At 39.7% G+C, this 18,145-nt stretch overlaps 1 protein-coding gene across 1 annotated transcript in view; it reads left to right on the forward strand.

Moving 5' to 3' along the window:
* Positions 1-10,253, forward strand: part of baz1b (bromodomain adjacent to zinc finger domain, 1B) — an 89,749-nt gene extending 79,496 nt beyond the window's left edge. The window contains exons 8-22 of the mRNA XM_057347286.1: positions 570-708; positions 820-1,055; positions 3,844-3,964; positions 4,099-4,197; positions 4,296-4,473; positions 4,552-4,740; positions 5,743-5,890; positions 6,437-6,584; positions 6,942-7,045; positions 7,128-7,264; positions 7,373-7,465; positions 7,572-7,661; positions 7,775-7,873; positions 8,019-8,125; positions 8,664-10,253. Of these exons, the coding sequence (XP_057203269.1) occupies positions 570-708; positions 820-1,055; positions 3,844-3,964; positions 4,099-4,197; positions 4,296-4,473; positions 4,552-4,740; positions 5,743-5,890; positions 6,437-6,584; positions 6,942-7,045; positions 7,128-7,264; positions 7,373-7,465; positions 7,572-7,661; positions 7,775-7,873; positions 8,019-8,125; positions 8,664-9,303 (2,528 nt within the window). The 3' untranslated portion in view covers positions 9,304-10,253. The remainder of the gene's footprint in view (positions 1-569; positions 709-819; positions 1,056-3,843; positions 3,965-4,098; positions 4,198-4,295; positions 4,474-4,551; positions 4,741-5,742; positions 5,891-6,436; positions 6,585-6,941; positions 7,046-7,127; positions 7,265-7,372; positions 7,466-7,571; positions 7,662-7,774; positions 7,874-8,018; positions 8,126-8,663) is intronic.
* The last annotated feature ends 7,892 nt before the right edge of the window (positions 10,254-18,145 follow it).

An 18,145-nucleotide genomic window follows, 5' to 3' on the forward strand; every position in this document is an offset into this window, starting at 1 on the left:
AGCGTCGGCTCTGGATGTTTCCAGCGCCGTTTTTCGTTCTCGCAGCCGTGACTGCTTCTCTAGTAGATCCTGGATCTGCTTCTCCACAGCCTCCAGTTCCGACTGAAGTGCGATCGTTTCCTCATCTGCACACAGAGGTACAGACACATCTGAAACATTAGCCATCAGTGATTTAATAATGAGAACAGTGTGTTAAGGAGTAAGCAGGCAGGCTGGGAATGCTAACAGCCTGAGGCTAATAGCGAGTGATCCGATAAAAATAAATTATCTGTGCGTTTAAATACGATTTTGGTATGGGATATATTTAAGGATATGTTTTACCCTCGGAGGATAACAATTTAAAACACAAGTCTTAAGATATAACAAGAATAAACGATGTATTAGGAATAAATTTGAAAGAGCTCCGACTCAAACCACGCGCTCTCAGCAAACAGGAAGTGACGCTTCCTTCGTGCAGTCTTCCTTCTTGTTTGTCCTTGGCTGATCACATGCCTGATTAAGAGACATTTAATGTAAGAGTGGAGAGGTAGGATTTTCGAATTTGGTAAATGAGTGTGTATCTGCTGCAGAGCGTATGGAGAAAGAGGCGGAGGAGGAGCGGATCAGGAGGCAGAAAGCTGCTGCGGAGAAAGCCCTCCAGGATGGGGTCACCAAAGCCAAACTGGTCATGAGGAAAACGGCACTGGGCACAGACCGCAACCACAACCGGTAAATAACCCTCCATCAGTCTGCATTTGCTTCAAAACAGGCAGATGACTGAATATAAACAGTCATGTATATGTGAATATAAACAGTGTTATTGTGTGGGGTGTTCTGCAGATACTGGCTGTTCTCTGATGTGGTTCCTGGGCTGTACATAGAGAAGGGCTGGGTACATGATAGTATAGACTACTCCTTCACCCTGCCTCCTGAGGAGCACCCGGTGCCGTCTGAAGATGAGGACGAGGTGAAGAAAGAAGAGGACGAGGTGAAGAAAGAAGAGGACGAGGTGAAGAAAGAAGAGGACGAGGTGAAGAAAGAAGAGGACGAGGTGAAGAAAGAAGAGGAAACGGAAGGTATTTATCAGTGGTACTTATGAGAAGTTTATAAATTATTTGTATACACTTTTATATTCTGCTTAAACGTTTGTGTAGTGAAACAGGAAGTTCTTCTGGGCCAGTGTTAGTGTTAAAGGGATAGCTCACCCAAAAATAACTATTCTGTTATCATTTATTTACCTGTATGTGGTTTAAAACCTGTGTATGACTCTTTGTTCTGTGGAATACAAAAGATATTCTGAGAAATGTCTTGGTGGTTTTGTGTTCATACAATGGAAGTCAACAGGGATCAGTGTTGTTTGGTAAACAACATTCTTCAAAATATCTTGATGTGTTCTGCAGAAGAAAGTCACAGGTTTGGAAAGACAAGGCAGTGAGTAAATGACGCAAGAATTACCATTTTTTGTGAACTATTCCTTTAAACCAGCATTAATCTAAAGTGGTCTAGATCAAAAAGTGTTCATTTATTCATTACCCTAATGGTTGATACTGGTCGTTGTTTAAGTGATTTAGATGTAAACTAAGTGTAAATGTTGCTTTCATCGTTTTGAAATCGTGATGATGATTTAAATACATTATTTGGCATAAACTGTTGACATTAGCTACATTTTAAGTAAAAATGGCCTTCTCTTTAGTAGTTGATTTGCATCAGAGCATCTTAATCTACTATGTGCTTTAAAGGAATAGTTCACCCAAAAATGACAGTTTTGTCATTTACTTAACCCCAATCTGTAAATATTTGGAAGAATGTTAGCAACTGAGATTTCTCAGGCACCACTGACTACCAAAAAATAAATTTTGAATAATTGATAAAAACAAACAGTTCTGCACATATATGGGATTCCTTTTGTGCCAATAAGAATGAACGCAAACTTTTAAAAAACGAACAAAAATATACAATGAGAAAGAAAAAAAACACTTTGATAATGAAAACAATAAACTCAGTTGCAAGAATGTGACATGATTTCTTAACAATTTTCTAAGTTTCGTTTTTGCAAATAATAGTTTTGAATTCGCTGCTAGATTTTTCATTTGCGCTTTCCGAGTTTTCGTTTACGCTTCTCAATTTTTCGTTCGCCTTTCTGGCACAAATCTCACGTGTAGGCAGGACTTATGGCCGCTTTACGCTGATTGGCTAGTGAGTTTTTGATTGACAGCTCCCTGACAAGGAAGTCGATACTGAAGACAGTACAGTGCAACGAATCTTAGAGAACGATCTGCATGCTGTTATCTTTATTGTTTGTACTTAAAACTACTTTCTTATTTAGTTAGTATATTAGTAATTGGTATTTGAAGTTGGTAAATCATGCGCGGTGTGGATCCAAGCATCCTCCTCATCCTCAGGTAAATGAATGTAATTCAGATAATAAAGAAAATCGCTAAAAGTTGTATTCCTGTACAGTAGCAATTCTGTCTTTACTTAGCTCGTTCATTGTGTGCTTTATACTTTCTGTCAGGTATTATTTTATGGACTGTAAGATTATTTTCTTAAAAAGGAACGAACAACTTGCATTATAACATCCAATAAAGACATGTTACAGATTATTGGGTTGTGAGAAAAACGTGCTAAATGAAAACATTGCTGCATAGTTACTGTACAGAGATTAAAACTTTTAGCGATTTTATTATCTCGGTTACATAAATGTACCTGATGGTGACTTGTGTCCAGCTGAGGAGGAGGATGACGATGTCGCTCTTGCATACAGTCTCCTTTTAAAGAATTAAGTCCACTTATAAGTCAAGTACTGTATCTTTCTTTTTAAACTCCTTTCTTTACATTCACAGAAAGTACACCTCATAAAACACTACCAATACATTCAAATGACATTTATGTTTTTTAAACGCTACAACAAAACAAATTCATAAGGTGACATAATTAGAGGCCTTATGAATGTTTTATTCATTTAGTCTGCCTCTTGCAAACATCAATTTCATTATGTATTTACACACCTACATAAAACAGGTTAGAGAAAAGCAGAAGAGAGACTTCTTAAACTATAAACAAACATTTAAAGATAGAAACAATACATAAAATGCCACCACGATTATAATGTATAAATTAGAAATATGAACTGGAAGCATAACACTTTATTGTATATCTCCTCAAAACTCACTAGGCATGTCGTTTTCCTGATATCATTGTAATTATAAATTATAGACTGCTGTCTTGACGGCCTCTAAACACACGTAAAGTTGCATGTGAATATGGCTAGCTATCCTGTCTTTACTCGACGTTGGCTTGTTGTTACGGCGTGATAGAGCCTGGAAGCGTGTCCTACTTTTAAGTGTGTGAAAGTTGGCAACCCTCCTAATATACTAACAAAATAAGAAAGTAATTTAAGTACAAACACTAAAACAATACTATACAGAAAACTGCAAACAGATTGCTCTCTAATCCGCTGCACTGTCTTCAGTTTAGACTTCCTGGTCAGGGAGCTGTCAATCCAAATCTCACTAACCAATGAGAGTAAAGTGGCCATAAATCCCGCCCACACGTGAGATTTGTGCCAGAAAGGCGAACGAAAAATTGAGAAGCGTAAACGAAGACTCGGAAAGCGCAAATGAAAAATCTAGCAGCGAATTCAAAACTATTATTTGCAAAAACGAAACTTAAAAAAATGTTAAGAAATCATGTCACATTCTTGCAACTGAGTTTATTGTTTTCATTATCAAAGTGTTTTTTTTCTTTCTCATTGTATATTTTTGTTCGTTTTTTAAAAGTTTGCGTTCATTCTTATTGGCACAAAAGGAATCCCATACACATACAGTCTTTGCAATATTTTTAACTGATTTTTTGTTTTCTCAGATGGAGAGAAAGAGGATGAGGGCAGCATAGCTAGTGCTTCAAATGAAAACGGTCAGCAGGGGGCGCCAGTTCCTGAGACCTGCATTGAGACCACTGTGCCCAAACAAGGCCAGAACCTTTGGTAAGCTCTCTTTTTTCCTTTTAAGTATCTTCAACTGGTAAATCCTCATAATATGTCTATATAGAGGTGTTTGCCTATTTTAGCAGGGATCTAAATATAGTTTTGGGTGGTAACACAGATGCTTGTTTTCCCAGGTTTGTGTGTGATTCACCAAAAGATCTAGATGAACTAATAGAGTGTCTTCACACTCAGGGAGTGAGAGAAAGTGAACTCAAACTCAGGCTACAGACCCAGTGAGTACACACACTTAAAAAACGGATTAAAAAACAGACTGTGCTCTTTATTTTCGAAAAAGAGGAAGAATTTAGCTAACTGTAATTTGCTGTTGTAGCTACCAGGACATCTTGCACTCTATCCATCTCACGAAAAAGGGAAACCCTGGTCTGAAGACCTGTGACGGCCACCAGGAGCTGCTCAAATTCCTGCGCAGTGACATCATCGAGGTGGCCTCCTGTCTGCAGAAAGGAGGTCTGGGCTACATGGATGACATTTCTGCGTTTGAAGAGCGGGTAAGTGAGTTTACACTGTGTTTACCCCGCTACATTATTGTCTCCCCACAACCCACCTGACCTTGTGTCCATTGACAGGTGCGCGAGCTGGAGAAACTGCAGGACTTTGGCGAGTGTCTGACCACCCTGCAGGAGAGCGTCATCAAAAAGTTTCTGCAGGGCTTTATGGCGCCCAAACAGAAAAAGAAAAAGAAGGTCGGGGGAGAGGAGAGCTCGACTGCGGTGGAGGAGGTGGATGATCAGAAGAGGTTGGCTGAGGAGGCCAGGGTGAGTGTGTGTCTGTGTGTGACTGTGTGTTTCTTAAGATGTTTTAAGCAAAGTTAGCGCTAAATTAAGATTTTAGAGAAATCTGACCACCAAATATTTATCTACATAATAATCTAACAAAACACTCGACTAGCGATTTAATGCAACACACTATATGCAGAGTTCACAATTAGGGATGCACCGGCCCGATACCAAGCTCATGTACTCGTAATGACACACCGATAACTCACGTGACATACATAGAGCCCTATGACTTCCGCAATGCGGAAAACGCGGACAGAATCGAGGAATCCAGACATTTCCTAACAAGAAATTAGCGCTGAACAGCTAACGTAACAGTTAACGAAATATTCAGATACTGTTTAAATATGTATTCTGCTTGTTTTGCGTTATCATGTGTGTGAAAGAGTGGTGCGGTTGCGTGTACTGAACGCATTGTGCTTGTGGAGGTTTCAGCGCCAGCGTTTCACTGCACGAGGACACGAACACATAAACAAACACCATTTGCGGCGATCCGTCAAAATAAAAGTCCGGTTAACTTGAACAAGTTATAATACACTCACATTTTACCACACCACCCCCCTTATTTTTTTTATAATTTGACCACAGAGTATATTGTTTACTTAAGTAAACTGATGTAAATGTGCTAGTAAAATTGTGCTACTCATAAAAAATAGAACTTGATTAAAAAATAGTACTTAAATTTAAGTAGACCTAAAAACAAAAGAAAAAAAAGAAAATGTACCAGTAAGATACTGGTTTATTAACATTATTGTACATTATACATGCATCGGTTATAGGTATCGGCGAGTACCAGAAAAAATATCGATACTCGTACTCGGTCTTTAAAAAAAGGTATCGGTGCATCCCTATTCACAATAATACAGTTTTGAAATGAAAGGATGAAACTGAAATTAAAAAATGTATTTGTAAAACAATCATTTTATAACTTCGGGTTCTGCATGCGGCCTGTAATACACTGTTTGTACAATTTATTCTCAGGTAGCGACTGCGGTGGAGAAATGGAAATCTGCTGTCCGTGAAGCTCAGACATTCTCCCGCATGCATGCATTGCTCGGCATGCTGGACGCCTGCATCAAGTGGGACATGTCTGCCGAAAATGCCCGCTGCAAAGTGTGCCGCAGGAAAGGTGAGACATCGGAGGGTCAACCTCATTACGCTGGTCACTGAAGTTACAACACTACTGTTTAGTCTTAAAGGAATAGTTCACATTTAAAATGAAAATTCTTTCATCATTTACTCACCCTCTTCTTGTCATTTCAAACCTTTAAACCTTGTCGGTTACAGAAAACTGTTGGTCCCCATTGAGTTGCATTGGTTTTTTTGTCAATACAATAGAAGTCAAAGGGGACCAACGGTTTTTGGTTACCAGCATCTTTTAAAAAGAAAAAGTCATACAGGTTTTAAATGACAACGGTGGGTGAGTAAATGCTGACAGAATTTTCATTCTAAATGTGAACTATTCCTTTTAGCAACTTCATGATGGATTCGTTTATAAGCGCATATAAAGGCTCAGACAGTCAATGAAACCCAGTATTTATTCTTTTTTTTAACTGAGTGACTGTATCACGTCTGGGGTTTAATAGCACCTGTCTCTGTGTAACGTGAGCCACACACTGAAGGAAGTTCACGGTTACAGACTGATTTAATGTGTAACTCATCTGTTTGTCTGCAGGAGAGGATGATAAGCTCATTCTGTGTGATGAATGTAATAAAGCTTTCCACCTGTTCTGCCTCCGCCCCGTGCTCCATCGCATACCGGCGGGTGAGTGGCTGTGCCCGGCCTGCCAGCCCAACACCGCCCGACGCAGCTCCAGGGGCAGGTAACACACACTGGCTTCCTTTTCCTAAATTATTTTCCAAATCTATTTTAATCGTTTTATAAATGTTTGATCAAATGGCTCAAACCATAAATGTACTCAACATGGAGGTGTGGTTTACTGCGAGACAAAACAATACCCCCCAAAATTCCAATTTACACTTATGCTTTTGGCAGATACTTATATGCAGTCCCATAAAATTGATACGTTTGATTAGTACGTGCGTTCCTTCAAAACCCTCAAGCACTCACCCTCTGGTAGGAAGTAAAACGGTGGCACGGTCTTATCTTTTGTTGAAATACGAACAGCTTCCTCATTCATTCATTCATTCATTCATTCATTCTTTGTGTGTGTGTGTAGAAACTACAAAGAGGACAGCGAGGAGGACAATGACGAGGAGGAAGAGGAAGAATCCGGGGAAGAGGAGGAATCAGAAGAGGAATACAGGGACACGGGCCACAGCTGTAAGGAAACCCTCCGCTCGTGTATCATTCATCCTTTGTGTGGCCTTGATTTCTCATTCTGACTGTATTATTCTGGTCGCAGTGAGGCCTAGGAAAAAGCCGAAGCAGTCTGTGAAGCCCAAAGTGCAGAGTAGAGCACCACAGAAAAAGAGTACACCTCCTAGTGCCAAACCTGCCACCAGATCCACACCTAGATCACAAGCAGACACGGATGAGCTGGTGAGTCCAGTAACTTCTCGGATCAACTAAATCGAGCCAGGGAGTTGAGTTTAGCTGGTTGCAGTGCTCAAACTGAATTTTGTTGTGTCGCTTAAACCAAATATCTAGGTCTTCAAACCACAGCAGAAAAAGAGTTCGCCTCCTAGCACCAAACCTGCAACCAGATCGGTACCTAAACCACGAGGGGACACAGATGAGGTGGTGAGTAACAAGTTGAAATGCCTGTCTAAAAAAGTGAACTACAAAAATCACCATTTGGAACGTTTGACCAATGACAGATGTGCAATCAAATGTCTTTGTCTTTCAGAGTAAACCACAGCAGAAAAAGAGTTCGCCTCCGAGCACCAAACCTGCAACCAGATCGGCACCTAAACCACGAGGGGACACAGATGAGGTGGTGAGTAACAAGTTGAAATGCCTGTCTAAAAAAGTGAACTAAATGGCACAAAAATAACCATTTGGAACGTTTGACCAATGACAGATGTGCAATCAAATGTCTTTGTATTTCAGAGTAAACCACCACAGAAGAATTCGCCCGCCAAACCTGTAGCCAAACCAGTGTCTAAATCACGTCCAGCGCCGGTTAACCCTGCTGACATCGATGAGCTGGTGAGGCATATTCTTAGTCAAGTGTGGTTTAATTCTTTTGAAACATTTGTGTCACCAAGTGTTTTAGAGTTGTGAGTATACATTATTGTCAAACACAACGCAGAGTTCATTGTGGCTAATGAATCGTGTTGATGACCACGTGTAGGTCCGACAGAGCTCCAGGACTGGGGCAACGAAACAGTCGATTGAGGTGGAGAAATGTGAGGAGATCCTTCAGAAGCTCACGAAATTCCGACACAGCTGGCCCTTCAGGTACACCCATACAAAAATATTGTATTCATATTTTCCCATTAAGGAAGTAGGTAATCAAGTTAAATGGATTATTTGCTCAATCCAATTCTGTATTTTCATTTGACCATGAAACCAAAAAGTTATGTCTTACACAGTTTTTTGAAGTGTATATTATATTAAGGGCACATGTTTGACATCATAGCACTTGGTTGAGTTTAGAGAGATTGTGATTTTCACGAAACAATCGTAATGTGCTGCCTGTCCTGCAGATGGCGCAGTTTCTTGAGGAGTCTACAGAGGCGTGCTTATCCACATTCATTTTAATTTAGTTTTTCATAGAACGTCAATATTGATGGTGTGATTTTGGGGCGGGGCTAACTCTTTGTACACCAAATGGTAGATGGCAGGAGCATTTTGGTAAACAAGTTTAAAAACACGATTTCATTACAGCAGTTTCATGTAATGATGCTAGAGGTGCAGAAATGACGCATCAATTGAAGCTAATCTTCTGCAATTCCTTTTCTTCTCACGTTCCTGTGCTGTCTTCTCACCTGTGCAGGGATCCGGTGTCTGCTGAGGAGGCTGAAGATTATCAAGAGATCATCAGGTGCCCAATGGACCTCACCACCATGCAGAACAAGTTCAAATCCTCTCAGTACCGCGGCGTCTCTGACTTCTTAGAGGACATAAAGCTCATCTTCTCCAACGCGGAAGAGTACAACCATCCCAGCAGCAACGTCCTCACCCTGATGTCACGCACTGAGGAAGCTTTAATGGAGCTCTTGCAGAAGAGCCTCCCCGGGGTCAGCTACCTGCGACGCCGAACTCGCAAACGCCTGGTCACTCCATCCGATGAGGAGGAGGAGGAGGAGGACGACGATGACGAAGAGAAGATGCAGAATGGAAAGCATACGAGAAGCAGACAGAAGGAAGATAAAGACGACTCAGGACGAAGGAAAACCAGGAACAGCAACGGCAAAGGAAACGAAACGGAAAGCGAGGAAGACGAGGAGGTCGTTCAGAGAAAAAGCAAGCGGACAGTCCGGAAGGATTATCGGGAGCAGGACAGCGACAATGAGAGGGACACCAGGAGAACCGGCGCGAGGCGGACGTCCCGAGGCGTAACGTACGAGAAGGACGCCAGCAGCGACGAGGACTCGGTCAACCAGCGACATTCCAAGAGGCTAAAACGCTCATGAAGACCCAGGGTGCTCTTTTGTGTTATTTGTATTCTTTATCGTATCTCCTCCCACCCTGCATATGGGACAGAGCCCCCGATGTAGATTATTTCTGTTTATTTGACTGTTCGAAGGTTTTTTGTTAATATTTTGGAGAAAACGGATTTATATTTGTAAGTTGATTAAAAACGGTGACACTTGAGATTTGCTTTGAAATTGAGCTGTCATCTCTGAGCTCTTAAGACTTTTTTCATTTAAAGTTTGACTTATAAAACACAAAAAAGAAAAAAAATGAAAAACCACGAATGAATTGGGTTGAAATGCCACCTAGCTGCTGTGGTACACTTTGATGGATGTTTAGCTGCAGAAGTTTCAAAACAACATAAATGTTCTAGAGCTCTTGAAAAATACAACAGTGATTTTGGAGGGCAAGATTGATAAACTCGATGTCAGTGAATCTGACTTTATATGTTAACTAAATCTGTGCATTGTTTAATTGGCACTAAAAACCCCCATGGTGGTATGATGTTAAACTAAAAGTTTATTTGTTGGAATGTGCCACTTGTTCTTTTTAGTATTTTATTTTTATTTTTGCGACTTCATTTTGATTTCATTTAGGGAGATTGCAAAATTATGGCCCTGTTTTTGAATAAAAAAGACTTGACAAAGCTGGAGTATTAGACATACTTTATTAGATGGCTTTCTTTATAAGCTGGTGATCCTACTACTAACCAGTAGGTGGCACTCTACAGCAGAGCTATTCTAAAGATGTATTGCTCTCACGATTACAGTTCCTTTTGTAGTTAAACTGACATTTGAATGTTAAATCCCCACTAAAGACATTGCAGCGGTGAACCGAATAAAACAAATTCACCATCACTAGAAACAAATAGATGAGCACGTGCTTTAATCATAAAGACACTATATTCCAGTATATGATGTGATGTCCACGTGAGTTTATTTTCATTCATCAAACATGCCATACCTGTCCTTCCCATTAACCGGATGATGATGATAGTACACGTAGGTTTTATTGGTCCGTAGCCACAGAAGCAGCCTCATGGTTTGACGCATGACTAACTCATAGTTTGGACGTTGAGTCTGTAGTTATGTTAGTTCTCAACAGATTACAACGATTTAAGGTTTCTGTTTGAATCTCCTCATTCTGAATTTGTCTAACTAAAATAGGGAAATGTCATTCATCATAAACATTCTTTCAGTGTGTATTGGTTCATAGTGTGAATCAGTTTTCATAGCACTATTTTTGGGTGAACATATTCATAAACTCTTGACAGCATCATCACATGACGGGTAGTTTTACATTTACATCGGTTGGAAAACTACTGGGCAGAATGTTTGGAATGTCCCCCTGTGATGCTGTGACTTCAGGGGTTACATGGCGGAGTCTCACAGGTGTAAATGCTTTCTTTCAGGTTGGCTAGTGGTGGGCAAATAGTTTTTTTATGTATTTATAGCGCTGGGACCTGGCAGGGAAACTCTAAACTTTAAGGACATCCCTCCCGTTTTATTACCTGCAGAAATCCAGAGGTTTGTTTCCGGAAGTGTTTTCTTACAAAGATCCCTTTAGTGTCACTGCCAGTGGTAAAATCTCCTGTTGTATAAAGGGAGGGTGGGGTCTGGTATTTTGGGGACAGATTTTTTTCTTTATGTAATTCTTTTCTTTTTAATAAAACATTGTACAATGTTAAACATTTGTCATGGGCTTTACTTTCTTGGTTTCCAACCTGCATGGTTTCTTTTACCTGACCCATAGAAAATATTGATACTGGATTTTTAAAACTGAGTTATAACGACTATGTACCAAAGGTGTGTTTTAAGCATAAGGTGGCTCCAAAAGATACAATACTGATAATGACTTCCAAGGTACTTAAAGGAACAGTTCACCCAAAAATGAAAATTCTGTCATCATTTACTCGCCTTCAAGTTGTTCCAAATCTGTATAAATTTCTTGACAACGAACACAGAGAAAGATATTTGGAAGAATGCTTGTAACCAAATAATTCTTGGACCCCATTGACTACCATAGTAGGAAAAATGACTTTATAATTTGTTCTGTTGAACACAAAACGAGATATTTTGAAGAATGTACTTCTGGGGCGCTATTGACTACCATTGTATTTTTTTTACCAAATATCTTCCTCGGTGTCCATCAGAACAAAGACATTTATACAGGTTTTGAACAACACGAGAGTGAGTCAATGATGACAGAATTTTGATTTATGTTAATGTAGTGTGGTACATTGCTCACCTATGATATCTCATTGGTTAGGATGCTACCAATGTAGGTAGCGGTCCGCTAACATAAAAAAATCTTTAATTTGTGAACGGTAAGGTCTGACGTGCCCAAGGTGCAGCTGTCATAATCCAAAGAGCTTTTTTGTCCTTATCCCATGAAAGCCGTTTGTCTTAACTCCGGCCCCCGCAGCGCCTCCTGTCCATGCGTAATGGGGCTCTAATCATAAAAGAGCGAGAGAGGTACTCCATTCATTCTTTAATTACACACACTGGTGTTTTTGTTGGACGTCTCGGGTGGCAGAAGGTAATTGGCCTTCCTCACGTCGCCGCTCAGCCAGCCTGGCTCCAGACTTTCCACTGAGGACAGAGACTGGCCTAAACCTGAGATAGAATATTTGCAGCGTTTGGAAGAGAAGAAAGCCTGAAGATAGATGCGGCAATGTCGATAGTAGAAAGTGCATGTGTAAATTGTGGTAATGCACAGGAGGGAATGAGGTGAGGCGAGGAGATGGAAAGGCGGAGGGCCGGTTGGGGTCATGTATTGCAGAAAGGGAACGTTCAGAGGAAAACAGCAACACAGTGTGTACTGATGCCCACACCTGCCAATGTTCCTGATTGAATTAAATGTTGACATTGCCAGGTGAGGTCCTGTTTTATGCTGGGCAGAGAACCTCGCTGAAACCACTTTTATGTCATTTTTGGTGCACCGGTGTCTCAGCGTATTTCTTGAAATATCTTGTTTGAAAGGTCTTTGCCTCTTTTTGGCAGAACTTCCAATGTTTTAAGGCTAAATGCCATCTGACCATGACTATTGAGTCTGACCTGCTTTTTCATGTTTAATCCTTAAAGGTCCAGTGTGTAATACAGATATGCAATATAATATACATAACTATGTGTTCAGAGGAGTATAAAGACCTTACATTATTAAGCGTTATGTTTTTATTACCTTAGAATGAGCTATTTCTATACACTGCTGGTCCCTGAATTCGCCATTTCTATACACCGCGGGTCCCTGAATTCGCCATGCGTTCCGTAAATACGTCATCTCCTTCGGCAAAGAAGCGAAACGTGACAACATCTTAGTCCTGTGTCAGCCACCGTAGTGCTTCGAAAGGGAGGGGTGGAGTGAGCCGTTGGTTGCAATTCACAACCTCACCACTAGATGCCGCTAAAATTCACACACCGGTACTTTAAATTTGCTACAAAATGTCTGATTTGAAGTCATCACACATTGACAACTGTCCTGAAATGGTCATCTGAATAATGCCCACCATTTTTTTAATTAGAAGACAGTATACAGTATTGTGTAAATTGTGAAGAATGCAATATCCATTCTAAATATCGCAAAATATAGCAAAGTGAGCCTGTGTCTGTTGTATTTGTTTGAACAGGGTTTGGTTGAGAAGCATATTATTATCCAGATCATGTTTTAATGGAGACAGAACTCGGTATTGTGTGTGTCTGCCTCCCAGTTGAGAGGAATTAAAGATGAAGACATCAAAGTGCGCGACAATAGAAACAAATCTCTACCCACACACACAAAGCAGCACAATCGCGGCATTAAAGAAACAGGGCAGAAGCAGCTGTCTAGTAGGAAAAGGGAGGATTTCTGTGCACGTCTAAGCCCGTGTAACCGAGACCTTCCAGTTCATGCATGTGGGTGGGTGAGAATGAGTGATTTTTGTGTTCTCATAAAAGGTATTTGTTTGCCTAGGCTAATTTTTGTTTGTTTCGGTGAATTGTGTGCTTGTGCTTCTCGTGAGTGTGAATTAGTGTGTGTTAAGGAACAGTAAGGGACCTGCTGGATCATAAAAGAGTCTTTGAATGGTTGAGGGGCTTGTAATTCATTACAGATGTGAAGGTAATCATACCCAGACAGGTCTGATGGCTGCTGCCGCTCCAGCACTATCAGACCCGACCTGCGCACCGCGGCACCACGGCCAGACTGAGACAAAGCAACTCTGTAGAGCCAACTTTAATACAGCACCTCACTTCACCGCCACCAGTTTCGGTTGTGATTTTAATGATGTGCAAATTGACATATTTTTGGAAGAATGCAAAAAATTTGTCTTAAGGAAACATCTCTTAAGATCAGGGCCTGGTGGACGTACAGGACCTCATTGTTAGTTGACTACTCATTTAAGATAAACTAAACAACTGCTTGATCATTCTGACTCACTTCTATGTGATTTTTTTGATTGTTTTATTCTAAGGACCAATATTATAAATATATAATCATGTAGTTAAATAGTACTGTATATAAGATTATTTAGGTCCTAAGATGCTGACTGGTGAATACAGAGTTCCAGCTGTGAAATTATGAAAAAATGTTTGTTTAGAAAAAATGTACACTGTTAAAAATGTACAAAAAGTTTTATTAAATTGAACATTTCCGGTGTTTTTCAAATGCGGTAAAAAGGGTGAATTACAGAAATAAACTGCAAGTTTGGTGTAAAATGACATGTAAAAAAATGTTTTACTTTTTTCTGGCGCCGGAATTTTAGCATCTAATAGTAGAAGAATGTCACAAAGAAAACATTTTTGTCTAAAGGGTTCCATAAAGAGACTTTAACATCCAAGATCCTTTCTGTTTCACACAAGTTGAAAAAGTCAAAAAAAGTTCTTTAGACTATAAAAAGAAAGGTGGTTCCATATAAGAACCTACAAGTAAATGGTTCTTTGGGTAACCATAGAGGGTTCTTTAATGGCATTGCTGTGAAGAACCATATATACCACTTATAAGGTGCCATAAAGGTTATTTATGGAACCATTCAGCCCAAAAATTTCTTTACCACTAAAGTAAAGAACCATTTTTGGCTGAATGGCTCCATAAAAAGCCTTCCCTAGAACCTTAGAATGTTTCTGGTGGACAAAGGTTGCTTTTTAGTGGAACAGGTTCATTAGACTATAAAAATGTAGGAAAGAAATTGTTCTTTTAAGAACGTTTTACTAATTTGTTCATTTCGTAACCTTATTATTGGTTCTCCCAAAAAACCTTTTAAATCAAAGTTTCTTAAAAGAACACTTTCTTTGTCTTTAATTCATAATGAATAAAGTTGCAAACTATTAATGTTCTTTATGGAACCATTCAGTCCAAAAATGGTTCTTTTATGGCTTCTGTTGCATCCTTTATTTTGCATACTTGATGTCCATATAGAACATGATATGTGGATGTGATATTCTTTGCTGCCCCATATAAATACTGTTGTATATTAACATCTTCCATAGTATTACCATTTGATACCATTTCCATTTAATACCACCTCACACCACGTAAATTGCACTTTTTTGTGTTTTTCTAACCTAAGCAAAACAGGAATCATATCTGTAACACAATCGACAACTATGAATCCATTCAAAACAACTTGAAATGCCCGCGGCCATGTTAAAGAGCCTGTATGAGTGTGAGTCTCTCTGGGAAACACAGCGACTATGTTTCTCTGCCTGAAAGAGCTGATTTAAGCCCTCGACGGGCCTCGTTCCATCCACACGCACCAGCCTTCACCGTTCCAACCGCACCGGTACGCACCACTTAGTCATACAGAAGCCCTCTCACATAAGAGCGCATGGGAAAAACTCAGTTTCATCCTCAAGAGCATACAATACGGAGAGACATGCTGATGGATGGCCTTCCAAATGGGATCTGTAACATTTACACAGCCTCAGGAACTATAAAGAGTCTGTGCGGTTCGTCCGCTGTATCACATATACTCACAGTTATTGAATATTTATGATGTGTGTGTAACGAATCCCATTAATACTGAGACTTACTGATTCAGAGTGCGATTACCACCACATCATCAGCTAGTGTATTTCTCTGGTCATCTATTTGTGGATGGACATGGAGAAAAAGTAGGAGGGTTGGACACAAAAGTGTTTCTGTGTGGAACCGTGACAGGGTTCCACTTGGCCGGGGAAGAAAACCAAACACAAGCGAGGAGGAGGAGAAAAAAAGGGGTAGAGAGGTGAATTCGCACCCTTTCTGTTTCACACACACACACACACACACACATATAGATGCATGCCTTAACATAATCTCATCTGACACCCATCCTGAAAACAAACACAGACATGCGCTGCCCTCGCTGCAGGGCATCACTTACACTTTTAATTAAAAACTAACACTCCAAATAAATTGGGGCTGGATCCTTTAACCCCGGTCCTGCCCACACACACACTCAAAACAACACGTACAAGCAGTAATGCTTGTGTAAAGCTGGTGTCCTCAGCAAAGACAGATGTTAGTGTGAGAAATACCAGTCAAGCTTTACTACTTGTTAAAGGTATGTTTACAAAACAATGTACTAAAAACTGGAAGGTGTGTTTTTGAAACGTTTCACCTACAGATTACAGTGTTGTCAAAATGATCCCTGTTCACATAAATCTAATAAGGGCAGCAACCAGAAAAACCTTTGATAAAAAAACGGTTGGGTGTTTTATTTACACTACACAGCAAAATCGCCAGTGTAAAAAAGGGTCAAATTAACTCTCACAGTGTTTATATAATCCACACTTTGAGAGTGTGGATTATATATACACCGTGAGTGTTAATTTGACCTTTTTTAACGCTGGCGATTTTACTGTGTAGGGATGCACAATATTATCGGCATGCAGATAATATTGGTCAACATTGACTTATAAATTAAATATCGCCATCGGCCGACATTGCCTTATAAATTAAATATCGCCATCGGCCGCTATGGAAAATAATTACACACAGGGGTCTAGGTTAATCCGGCTGATTCACAAGCCCGTACGGATTTTTAGTTCAATATAGACCGTAATAAACATCCCATACTGTTTTGCATTGATATCCAAACTCATGTTTTACTATGCTCAGAAAAGACGTAGCGCTACTGTGTATCGTTATTGGTTATCGGCTAGATTGACTGATCGGCTAAAACTAATATCGGGAATCACTAAATTTACAAGATGGATTTAAAGATGGATTCCGACATATTTGCACTGTTATTGTTTCTTTTTTTTTAAACTGTATTGTGCAAAAGTACAAGTTAAAGTAAAGTGCGATGTTATTATTATTAGCATTTCCTCCAGCTGAAAAGGTCACACTATTTGGTCAAGTGTCGTCACACGAATTTAAATTCGCAGGGCAGAGTTCACCAAACTTGACCTTTGGAAAGCAAAATGTGAAAGTTGATCGCAGGAGCTTGTGTTTCTGTAAACACTGTAAAAAACATTTAAAAATTTTCAAAATTAAATTACAGAAAGACTGGAATATGAAAAACGTCATTTTACAGTAAAAAAATGTATGGTATATTTTTATGTTTTTTACAGTATTTTTTTTACAGTGTACCACATTCAGGTGTATGAATCGTGTATGAAAAGTGTATGAAAAGTCAGTGGAACAAAAAGTGTAGTGTGGAATTGCGTGGAAGTTTTTTGACCAGAAAATTAAACAGGCTTGGGGTTGCTCTTTTCAATTCAATTTACATTTATTTCTGTAATACTTTTTACAACTTTGCATTGTTGCAAAGGTTTTACATCAGAAGTACGTTAGTATAGAGATAATTGAGACGAAACAGTCTAGAAATAAGAAAAAAGAAAACATTGAAAACAAGGAAATCATGAAATATATGGAATTCATGGTATTATTGCAAATTTTTTCATAAGGTGTATGTGGGCAGATTGTAACTGACCAATAAGCAACTGCCCAGCAACCCTCCAGACCCAAACAGAAAATATCCAGAGCACCCAAGCAACGGCACAGCAACACTCTAGCGACCCCGTAAAACATTATACCAACCCTATAAAAACCCTTGGAACTTTTGGAAGTTTTAATGTGTGACATGCATACGATGCCCCTTGTGGGGCTTTTGGGGGATGCACCATATCTAGACTATTAGATTAGGTTTAGAATATTATAAAGAATTAGAGTATTTTTCTGTGTTGCTCCCCAAAGGTCCCTGAGGGCCGTAGCCATATAGGCACCAGAATTCGCAGACTTCTTATCAGACCTATCGGTTAACGTCGATAAAGTACTAATTGTCAAAGATTTTAATATCGACGTAGATATTGCTAACGATGCATTAGCAGTGGCGTTTACAGAGCTACTACACTCTTTTGGAGTAACACAACACATCAATGTACCCACTCATCGATTTAATCATACACTAGACTTGATTATATCTCATGGAGCCGATCTAACCAATATAGATATTATACCTCAAAGCGACGATGTCACTGATCACTATCTTATAACATGTACACTGCGCACTGCAGAAATCAGCCGTTTAACTCATTATCGACAGGGTAGACAATTACCTCGACTACTAAAGATAGTTTCCCAAAGAGCTTGCCAGATCTGACTCCTTTAATAACCATACCAATAAATATAGAATCGTTCGATGACATGACCAGCAAATTGGGCACTATTTTCTCTAATACATTAGAAGCTGTCGCACCTATGAAGTCAAAAAAGATTAATGAGAAAAACGCAGCACCATGGTACAATAGCACCACTCGCGCCCTTAAAAGAGAAACACGTAAACTGGAGCGCAAATGGAAACAAACCCAATTAGAGGTCTTTAAAATTGCGTGGAAAGAGAGTGCAAACTGTTATAAAAAGGCACTAAAAGCAGCAAAGGCT

Source organism: Triplophysa rosa, linkage group LG12, assembly GCF_024868665.1.
Source record: "Triplophysa rosa linkage group LG12, Trosa_1v2, whole genome shotgun sequence".
Classification (NCBI taxonomy): domain Eukaryota; kingdom Metazoa; phylum Chordata; class Actinopteri; order Cypriniformes; family Nemacheilidae; genus Triplophysa; species Triplophysa rosa.